Source organism: Porites lutea, chromosome 8 (assembly GCF_958299795.1).
Source record: "Porites lutea chromosome 8, jaPorLute2.1, whole genome shotgun sequence".
Taxonomy (NCBI): Eukaryota; Metazoa; Cnidaria; class Anthozoa; order Scleractinia; family Poritidae; genus Porites; species Porites lutea.
Window position 1 is genome coordinate 13760154 of NC_133208.1, and position 10893 is coordinate 13771046.

Consider the following 10893-nt stretch of genomic DNA (forward strand, 5'->3'; position numbering starts at 1 on the left):
CATATATCTGCTATCTTCTGGGCTTTATGGTCAAATAATGAGGCTCCTACATCACAGTTCAAATCTCCAAAAATACCGACCTCTATATTCTAGTTTTCAAATTCTAAAAATTATATATAAAATTTTGCACTGAATGTTTTCAATAGTATACCAAGGCGGTATATCCGAAACTGAAGGAGTTCTTCGAAATGACCATCATTATAAAATGAGATGAATCTAAAAGTCAACATAGAAAGATAGAATTAGAAATATTACGTTAATGAAAAAAACGATGTCGCCCGCAATCACTTATTTTAGGTTGGCTTCAACAGCTGCTATTACTTCTCTGTAAAGTACTAGCGCATCGTTTTTGGCTAGGTACATAGGAATTTAAGCAGCACAATCCTCAAAAGCTGAAGTGGTCGGAGGCTTTCGCAGGGTCTTGCCAGAGAAAAGCACAATTAAGTCTCGGATGTATCGGTACATCAAAACCCTCAGTCTGTACCACAGTAACGGAGATGACATGGATGTTCCGGGGGCGTTCCTCTGAAGTGATACAGGAAGAAATCTCCGCAGTTGACTACTTCAATATTGATGGACCACCTGCAGCAGTTTGATTGCCAGTTGAAGCAGGCCTTTTTGGTGACTTTGCCTTCTTCTACTGACGGATGAGCACCGTTAAGCCAGCCAGTGGCATGGGTACTACATTTGTGAGGAGCAACGCATGACGTAGGCATTTTTGTCCCCGCGTTACCTTGGAAACGATACCATCCATAGGGGAGTGAATTATCACAAAGAAGTGGAGATGAACCATGGGACACTTTCCTGTTACCGTTGGTCAAATTTTGGTAGTTGAAGCAATCTGAAACTTTTTATAAACACATACTTTAGCTTACTTTGTTTGTCATCTTTTCTACCAAAAATAAGGCAAACAACGGCGTTGAACATGATAAAAGTTGACCCTTGTTGTTAAAAAGAATCTTCGATGAACAATTGGCTGGATTATGTATAAGTACTCTTTCGAGCAGTCCCTCTTTGGCGCGTCAGTCGAAGGTCACCCGCAAAGGACCATAGTCTAGTTTCGACTTCAGCGACTTCGTCATAATCGCAGAACTCCAAGCCCTGATGACGAATTTCTACAGATTTAGCCTCCCTGAAGTGAATTTATTCACAAGTTCCAGTGGCAAAAAGACCAACTTATATCTCGATCGATTTAGTCCAATTTTAGGTACCTTTCTGTCAGGATATTTGGGACTTAAGAAATGTCGACTTCATACCCTGTCAGTCATGTTAGTGTGTCATTAGGGAGCTAAAGCAAAGTCGTTTTAAAACGACGCATATCAATCGGAACTTGGAATTTTTGCATTCTTGGGCAGTGGTCTCGCCCAAATTTTCGCCAAAAATTAATCGTCTCAGTCTATAAGAGTAGAGACACTTGGCAGTGAAATTTGGTAGCGGCAAGACCTCTGTAAGTTTAGTTGAATAAGAAAAGGACCTTCATTCGGTTTATCACTTTAAACAAAGGGAGTTTTCGTGCGAAATGAAAGCGTTATACCATCTCACACTGTAAAGTGGTCTCTCCAATTATGTGAGCTGTAGTCCTTTATGATAGTGGCCATTGGATTTCGACGTTGCGTAGACAGCCTGCGTGACAGGTGTTAAAAGGGGAAGGGGAAGGAGAGGTTTGGGCGCTCGTGTAGGGGGCGCCCACATTACCCCTTCCCCTTTCCCTTTTAACCCCAGCCACGCAGGTTACACCTTTTTCGTAATAGACTGGGTTAGTTTTGGGACGCCAGCCCTTCTTTTTTCGGATTTGACGAGGCTGCAATGGAAACTGGTCCAAAATCACGCTCAAAGCAGTCACATAATGCAATTTAACACAACCCACGTGACCCAGACTCACGTGCTCTTTCAGTAGGTCTCGAATGGTGTATAAATCTTACTTACCCTTGCAGGTTGTTCCGTCCCCGGAGAATCCAATCTTGCAAGTGCACAGATAAGAACCGCGAGTGTTTGTACATTTGGCATTGACGTCACAAACAGGAGAGGTAGCAGAGCACTCGTCAATGTCTTATAAATAGGCATAAATAGAAAGACAAATTTCCTTAATTAAGAAATATAAAAATTGCTTAGCCTTAAAATGTATCGAATAGAGCACTCGTCACTGTCTGATAAATAGTAAGACATAAATTGATGTACGTATGAAGTAGGTTGAAACCCAGCTCAACATCATGGTAAAGTGACTTCTTTACGGCTTGTGGCCCAACCATTCCTTATCGTACATTGTAGTTAACGTTTTTATCGTTTTAAAGTCTTCTTAATTTCCGCTCGTAAATGTTAGGAGACTACGGTATTATTGTGTTGTTACCCCTCCCCCCCGAGAATTTAGCCCCCTGATTGCAGGTAACATAATTGTAAATTATTTTCAAATTGTGTAAACTGTTTTGGTTGTTGCAACGTTTAAAGATAGCCGTGATCTCAAATATGGACATATTCCAATTAAAGGCAATGCCCTTCTAGAGGCGTCACAGCTAGGCAAGGTGAGGAGTATTGCATTTTTTATTTAAAAAAAACTCCCGGGCGCCCAGCAATTAGTCCGTTAGCGAGACGAGAAACGTAAGACCTCATTCCCCCTACCTAATAGGTTTATTATTAAAAACGCAACCTTGCAAGGTGAGATTTTTTTAAAAACGCTTTGTAATTATAAAATAATAATAAATAAATAACTTTTGAACACCATCTTACAGTTTAATGTGCAAGGGAAAAAACAAACGTTTTGTAAACGCTGAGGTATTTGTTCAATGCAGGATAAACTTGATCAGAACTACACACATACATAAAACACCCGAAAGAAACCTGAGGATAAACGTATAACCAAATCCGGGGGTCAGTCTATAGCCTGTGTTCTGGCTATTCAACAGAGGTGACGGCCGTTGATACGAAAAGAAGAGAACCAGGATGGCATGAAACAGCACTCAACACACAACGCTGTTGATGGCTTAATAGGGAGTTTAACTAGCGACGTTTTCAGAGCGACGCCTGAACCGGAAGAGGGCTTTCTTCATTTTTAATATGCCTTGACGCAAGCTAATTTGTATTGCTAAGTGTCTTTACTCTTATAGAGACGATTTGCCCAAAAATTTGTTAAAAAAGTCAGGGCTTAAGAGCGGAAAAAGTCCACTTCCGTTTGACGTGCGTCGCTCAAAAACGTCGCTGCTTAAACTCCCTAATATGGAAGGCCGAAAACGTTCAAAACGCAGCCTCAATAGTGAGCCATGATGACGCCTAAGCATTTCTGATCGACAAGAAGCAAAGGTCAGTCGGCCACTTAAATGCCCACGAGCACGTTTAAGAATAAGTAGCCTGCAGGTGTTTCTAGATGTATTTCCAGTGCAATTTAGAACTTACCGAACGTTTCCATGTCACAGTGAGCTAGAACAGGAATGTTCTCTTTTATGGTGTATAACCAGTACTTGCCGCTGACCGCTTGTTCCTCGCTTGCTTTTATTTCCTTGCAGGTTTCAGCCGGCAGTTCAGGAATTGAACCGAGAGGGACTGGAGAGATAAAACAGATATAAAGAGAAGTGTGACGTCATGTTACCGTGGTAGCAAAATTTCTGGATCACAACAACAAGGAGTTTTTGCAACGGCGACGGCGAATAGCAAAAAAAAATAGGTTTATATCAGTGGCAAAACTGAAACAACTTTGCACGTGCATCACGCTTTTTTGTACATTTCTTAAACGTTGTTGTACGATTGCTACATGAAACTTCCTAATTTCACGCGCCCGCTTTATGAAGTAGGTGAGCACAACACACAAAATTTTTTTTTTCTTTTTCTAAACTTTGATGCGGTCCTTTCGGATTCAACCCAGAAAATTTCTCCAACATTTGACAAATTAAATGAAATTAAGATCGAAGAAGTTTGAAACAATGCAAATCCACTTTTTAAATGACATTTTGGTTTGTTGTCATCCAGAAATGTTGCTACCATGGCAACGTGACGTAATGACTTCTCTGCTCTATTGAATTCTGTTTTGCATTCGCCTCTTTAGAAACGGGTGGAAACTGGGCCGAGTTACCTTTCACAAAGACTTCTGGGATCCCCGTTCCCAGAGCAGTCCCATACTTCTTTGAGAAAGATAAAGGCCCAGTTTGTTGGAATCACGCTGAATTCTTTATCGATCATTACGTCCTCGTGGCCTAAATGCTGAAATGTATTACTTAAAGTGAATTTACAACAGTCACAACACCTGAGTAGGTCTTTAAATGTTTTCAAATGCTTCAATAAGGTCTTCACTGTTTCTTAGGTAGTATTGTCTAAAACACCTTTTTACCTCTGTTTTTGTTTCGTCTAAAGTAAAATCTGTTTGGGTCTGACACGAAATCCTCAGATCTGGCTTCTTTTGTTCTGTTATTAAACTCGCACAAGTGAAGAGAGATCACCCAATTGAAACTTTGGCATCGGTCTTCTTGTCTACAAGCAAATAAGCAGTCTAGCGGGGAGTTTGCCTCCATCGTTTTGTAAATGTGTCCTTGTAACATCCAACCCAGTATGGATATCTCGTATCCAGTGCTTGAACATTGTGGAGTTACCACTGCGCAGTGCACTTGGCCCAAAACAGATATAACGGACATGCAGAAGATTTGTTTCAGCGCCTTCATGACTTAACAGCCTTCAAAAGAAAAATTTTAATAAGTTAGACTTCGATTAAGCCTTGAAACATATTAATTATCAAGGGGAAAATATTATTAAAGGGTAAATATACATGCGGTGAACCAAGTAATGCAGACTCGAAGACTCAGCTGGTGATAGTTCTTGCTGCGGGATCTCCTTAGCTATAGAGAGTCGAGTCGATGCTCATTCCGATTCAATAAAAAGGCGAGTATGAGCGAGTACTTCTTTTACAGATTGTTGATTAAGGTTCCTACTCAAATTCGATGGCCCCAGTATTTCAAATCCCCTTTACTGACCGTACGTTCACGTTTGATATTGCCTCAAATTAGCCGTTTTCGATACATAGTTTTAAAACCCTTTTTTTTTTCAGTCATGTCTAACGCTTTCAAAATTATAGAAGTGAAAAACAAATTAGTTTTTAAAGAATCAAATTGTACCGTTTGCGTCTTTTGGCTGGAGTCTGCAAATTTGATGGGACAACTTGTTTTCCCGGTAGGCTCCTCACTCATGCAAAGCCCACTTTTGATGCTAATAACTTTGCCGTTTAATTATTTATGGCTACCCACTGGTAAGACTCACAGTTATGTCCAGTGCTTGTTAATATTGATATTGGCCAAAAAATATTTCAGTAGTTTTCAGCCCAACATAGCGTTAATTGCAACATTGTTGCGACTATGTTTCGAATGGTTACAACATTGTCCCGGCATTGCAACGCTGTGTTGAGCTAAAAATCGTCGTTGCGAATCGTCCCGTGTAACATCTTCTTAAAAAAAAAGAAAGATTGTAAAAGAGAGAAAGAAAAAAAAAATGTCTTAGTGAAATACAAAAGTAAAAAAGAATTTAAATAACAAAGTTCATATACGGATTATTCTGGGGGATTTACTTTAGTTCTTACCACTTGCCTGTTTTTGTCGTCTGCGTAGCTCGTTTTCTTATTAATACTCTGAAGAGAACACTTCCATTTTCAGCTGCATTTGTTTGGACTACTGATGTTTGGTTGTTTTGTTACCAAAGAACAAACTATATGCTAGGATTTTTCAGCTTTGAAATGGAAACTAGCTCGGCGTCGCTTTCCCTCAGCGCCATACTTACAAATTCTGCATTAAAAATTAAGTTGCGTACATACATTATTATTATCATTATTTTTTTTTCAGAAAAGAAAGACATTAGAATTTCATACGTGTCAGACCACCCTTCATTTTTATTCTGTAGATTTATCATTTGAATTTATGTCCTTCAAGGCGTTATTAATTTTTTTCGACATTTGAAAGCATGAGAAAAATTAATCAACAGGAGGTAATCAGCTTGTTTTGAATATATTAGTCTATATTTTATGCGGTTTTATTTGCTCACTGTAAGTGGGACAATTTTGGTAGCTATTAAAGGGATCATATGGGAAATATTAAAAAAAGGAAAAAAATATCGCCTTGTCCGTCAGCTTATCGTGGGGTATAAAATTAAAATGAAATAAATTGACCGGTTTTTTTTGTTCCTCACTGTCGTTTTGAAGCGATATGGCTAGCGTTGTGATCCCAGGGGGGAAATACTCCGGAATGCAAGTGACAGGGGTGATCGAATGGGGAAAAATATCAAAACCCCAGAAAATCCCTAAAGCCTCCAACAAACATTAACCCCCCCCCCCCCCAAAAAAAAAAAATCCCATGCCGAATTTCTGAGCCTTAAAAATTTGCAGAAAGTATTGAATATTAAAAGAGCCGCAAAACACTGAACAGCTGAAACAAGTTTGGTTTTATACTTTATTCTCAGAACTACGCGGCTGGCATACGCTGACGCTACCACGAATCCTCAGATTGATTTGAATCTGCCCAGACAAAATCCCTACTTGAATCAAGCCAACCAAAAAATACTGCCAAATTTTCCTACCCAAAAAATCCCGGAGTCGAACCCAAAAAGCCCTTCCTGATCATCTCGTCTTTTTAACCCCGGAGTACTCTACCCCCTCTCCCTATTCCTGGGCCTTTGACCAGCCCAGATCGCTTAAAACGATACAGGAATCACACAAAGTACGGCACAGTCTCTGTTTTGCTCTGAAGAAGGTCTAGCCGGCTCGAAACGTCATCTTCTGGATCCTCCTACAAGGGCAAGTCGTCGTAATGTGAAAATAGGTTTTTTCCTATAGCTACTTTGGACTGAATTTTTGTTTTGGCCTGAGAAATCACTGTAAACTAAACTCTGGAAAACCCTGGAATACGGGGGAGTCACTAGGCTCGATGGCCGCCGTCTCCCGGGCCTGGTCTTTGAGCTTAGCGACTCACTGGCTGTGGGGAGGTTCGGGATCTATTACTAACAGCAAACAATGGAGACTGAGACTTAGAGTGACGTTTACGGCAAACGGCAAATGAATTTGTACCACGTGACAATGTTATCCTTTAACTTGCACTTTACAGTTAATTACTTTCACCCCAAACTAGTAACAGTTGTATCGTACTGCTTTTAGCCACACATTTTCTATTTTGAATCTGACGTTTGCAGTTTGCCATAAACGTCACTATAAAGTATATATCTCCTATTAGTAAAATCCAGCTAGTGGTCTATTATCAATGCTGCTTTCTGTGGTTGAGCTCCTTCTAGGCTATATGTTATAGCCCACTAATATCGAAAAGCGTCGGCTTTGAAAACCAAAACAATGGCGGCTGAATCGCGTTTTGCTAGCTAAAGTTGGATTTTACTAAAACAATTATTCCTGTCGCTCTTATGGCCTCTGAGTCAATAGATTCGGGCTCGAGGAATAATTGTTAAATATCTAAGAGGCATCAGAGCAGCAATAACTTGGTTCCAACGTAATCTTTACTATTCAGAACGTAACCAACGCGTCAGCCAGGGGTTAAGCCCTTGGACTGTATTTCATGTACATCTTACAAAGCACTTGTATTTAATGCTAAAGCTAGTAAAACCCCCATACTAAGATTAGTAACATCATATCCTAAGAAATTAGATTACAGAATATCACAATTATTTTTTCATTCTATATATATATTGGACGAAACTGAACTTCAAGCTTAAACACTAATCGCAGTTTCAAAAGTAAACACGTGGATGTCTCAGCTTCTAAAAGATTGAGTCACAACCACAACGCATAGTAAAGTAGTGAGCTTTCAGAATAGTTACCGCCTCAATACTTAACAACACGTAGTGCTAACGGCTGTTGTCGAAGGGAGTTGACGGGAGTTTGACATCAGACTGGTTTATGATCAAGTCTGGGGTAAAACAGGGGTGCGTGATGTCAGGTTTCCTATTCTTACTTTGCTTAGATTGGGTCATGATTGAGGAAGGCAACAGCAAACAAGAGAAGAGGGATAAAGTGGAACTTCACAACAGTACTGGTGGACCTTGATTTCGCAGATGACATTGCACTAATGTCATCTAAGTTCAATGAATTGTACGTAAAGACTAAGAGATTAGGGAGGAGTAAGCAGCCAGAGCAGGACTAAAACTTAATGGGAGAAAGTGCAAGACACTATAGGACGGAGTGTTCTAGCAGCAGGGAGAACATTGTGGTAGATGCATTTCTCTCAGCTTTGACGCAACACTACAGTCTCTTTAGAAGCTCACAAAAAAACTAAATAACTCAACAAGCCAACAAGCCAGCTATTACGAATAGGATTGAAACTCTGTGAGTAAAACTTTAGGCAAACATACAGTTTTACTTCTCAGATTCACTAAATTCTATAGTAAGTAGTTCCCTCTAGTATGAAAAGCCACTTGGTTGTCTATCCTGAACTTAAGGTGGGCATTTGAACACATTTTGTCCTGAATAATGAGAATTCGAAAACCTTGATTCCCTCAGTCAGTACCACAATAACGAAGATTACATGGATGTTCCGGGGGCGTTCCTTTGAAGTGATACAGGAAGAAATCTCCGCAGTTGAGTACTTCAATATTGATGGACCAACTGCAGCAGTTTGAGCCCCAGCTGAAGCAGACCTTTTTGGTGACTTTGCCTTCCTCTACTGACGGATGAGTACCGTTAAGCCAGCCAGTGGCATGGGTACTACATTTGGAAGGAGCAACGCATGACGAAGGCATTTTTGTCCCTGCTTTACCTTGGAAACGATACCATCCATGTGGGAGTAAATTATCACAAAGCATTGGAGATGATCCGTGGGTCACTTTCCTGTTACCATTAGTCAAATTTTGGTAGTTGGGGCAATCTGAAACTTTTTATGAGCAAATACTTTAGCTTACTTTGTTTGTCATCTTTTCTATCAAAAATAAGACAAACAACAGTGTTTAACATAATAAAAATTGACGCTTGTTGTTAAAAAGTCTCTTGAATGAACGTATCCTGGACTACGCACTCTTCCGAGCAGTCCCTCTTTGGCGCGCCAGTCGAAGGTCACCCGCAAGCGACCTGAGAAAGAATGGGGCGTAAATGGGCCGAGCTCGCTTTCTGCTTCTCATGAAGTGATTACAGGATCGTCGGAAATAATTCATAGTCCAGTTTCGACTTTGACATAATCGCTGAACTTATAAGCCTTGATGACGAATTTCTACAGCTTTAGCCTCCCTGAAGTGAATATATTCTCAAGTTCCGGTGGCAAAAAGACCAACTTATAACTGTATCGATTTAGTCCGATTTCAGGTACCATTCTGTCCCGGTATTTGGTACTTTAGAACTGTCGACTTGCATGTCAGTCATGTTAGTGTGTCGTTAGGGAGCTAAAGCAAAGTCGTTTTAAAGCGATGCATGTCAATTGGAACTGGGACTTTTTACATTCTTGGGCAGGGGTTTAATTGTCTCATTTTATAAGGGTAAAGACACTCACCCAAAGAATCTGCAGGGTAGCGGCAAGACCTAACTTCCAGTTTGCGGGCGTAGTTAAAAAAACGCTCTAGAATATAAGCTCAGTTTTGGTGTGCGTATTAAACAGTAAGTTTAGTTGAATAAGAAAAGGAACGTCATTCGGTTTACCACTTTTAAAAAAAGGGAGTTTTTGTCTTAAACGGAAAGCATTATACCGTCTCAAAGTGCAAAATGGTCTCTCTGATTAAGTAATAAGCTGTAGTCCTTTATGGTAGTGGCCATTTCGACGTTGCGTGTATAGCGTGCTTGGCAGTTGTTAAAAGAGGAAGGGAAAGGAGACTTTTGGGCACGCGAGGGCGCAAGAGGCGCGCGAGGAGGGGGCGCCCACATTCCCTGTTTCCCTTTCCCTTTTAACCCCTGCCACGCAGGCTACACCTATTTCGTGGAAGACTGGGTTAGTTTTGGGACTCCAGCTCTTCTTTTATTGGCTTTAATGGGGTAGTGCATGAAACTGGGTCCAAAATCGTTCTCAAAGCAGTCACATAATGCAATTCAACACACCCCAAGTGACCCATACTCACGTGCTCTTTCAAAATGTCTCGAATGGTGTATAAATCTAAAGGTGATGTTACACGGGACGATTCGCAACGCCGATTTTTAGCGCAACACAGCTTTGCAACATTGTTGCGACATTGTTTCGAATAGTTACAACACTGTTCCAACATTGCAACGCAATATGCCTTGACGCAAGCAAATTTGTATTGCTAAGTGTCTTTACTCTTCATGCTCTTACAGGGACGATCTGCCCAAAAATTTGTTCAAAAAGTCATGGCTTAAGAGAGGAAAAAGTCCACTTCCGGTTGACGTGCAGCCACAATAGTGCGCCATATTTATGGTGCCTAAGCTTTTCCAATCGACAAAAGGCAAAGGTTAGTCAGCCTATTAAATGTCCAAGGTTAGGAATAAGAAGCCTGCAGTGTGTTTCTAGAGGTATTTTCAGTGTAGTTTTAGAACTTACCGAAAGTTTCCATATTGCAGTGAGCTAAAACAGGAATGTTCTCTTTTATGGTGTATAACCAGTATTTGCCGCTGACCGCTTGTTCCTCGCTTGCCATTACTTCCTTGCAAGATTCAGCCGGCAGTTCAGGAATTGAACCGAGAGGCACTGGAGAGACAGAACAGATTTAGAGAGGAGAAGTGTGACGTCATGTTACCATGGTAGCAAAATTTCTAGATCACAACAACAAGGAGTTTTTGCAACGGCGACGGCGAACAGCAAAAAAGCAATAGGTTTATATTAGCAAAAAAAAAATCGTTATGATGAGAAGATGGAATCATACTGTGATTTTAGTTTGAGGCATTTCCCGTTTCTTATCAGCAGTGTGCAGGCAGTGGTTCCCTGGCCAATCAGGAGATCGAACGTGTTTAGTTCTGTATAAAAGACTTGTTATATATTTAACGCGGCCCTTCCA

At 40.6% G+C, this 10893-nt stretch overlaps 1 protein-coding gene across 1 annotated transcript; it reads right to left on the reverse strand.

Annotated features, from left to right (window-relative positions):
* Window positions 1-402: 402 nt before the first annotated feature.
* On the reverse strand, window positions 403-5723 carry LOC140945221 (uncharacterized). Its single transcript, XM_073394272.1, has 5 exons — window positions 5559-5723; window positions 4316-4654; window positions 3388-3534; window positions 1927-2049; window positions 403-841 (listed from the first exon to the last, which is right to left on the reverse strand). Exons 2-5 carry the CDS (start codon window positions 4641-4643, stop codon window positions 474-476), a joined length of 966 nt encoding a protein of 321 aa, XP_073250373.1. The 5' UTR covers window positions 4644-4654; window positions 5559-5723; the 3' UTR covers window positions 403-473.
* Window positions 5724-10893: the final 5170 nt, after the last annotated feature.

Bases quoted from the DNA above. Each gene is read 5' to 3' on its own strand.
- LOC140945221 (XM_073394272.1), bottom strand. From the start codon at position 4,643: ATGAAGGCGCTGAAACAAATCTTCTGCATGTCCGTTATATCTGTTTTG. The intron at 3,535-4,315 runs GTAAAAAGGTGT...TTATCTCTCCAG, and splicing joins TAGACGAAACAAAAACAGAG to TCCCTCTCGGTTCAATTCCT. The intron at 842-1,926 runs GTAAGTAAGATT...AAAAAGTTTCAG, and splicing joins GGACGGAACAACCTGCAAGG to ATTGCTTCAACTACCAAAAT.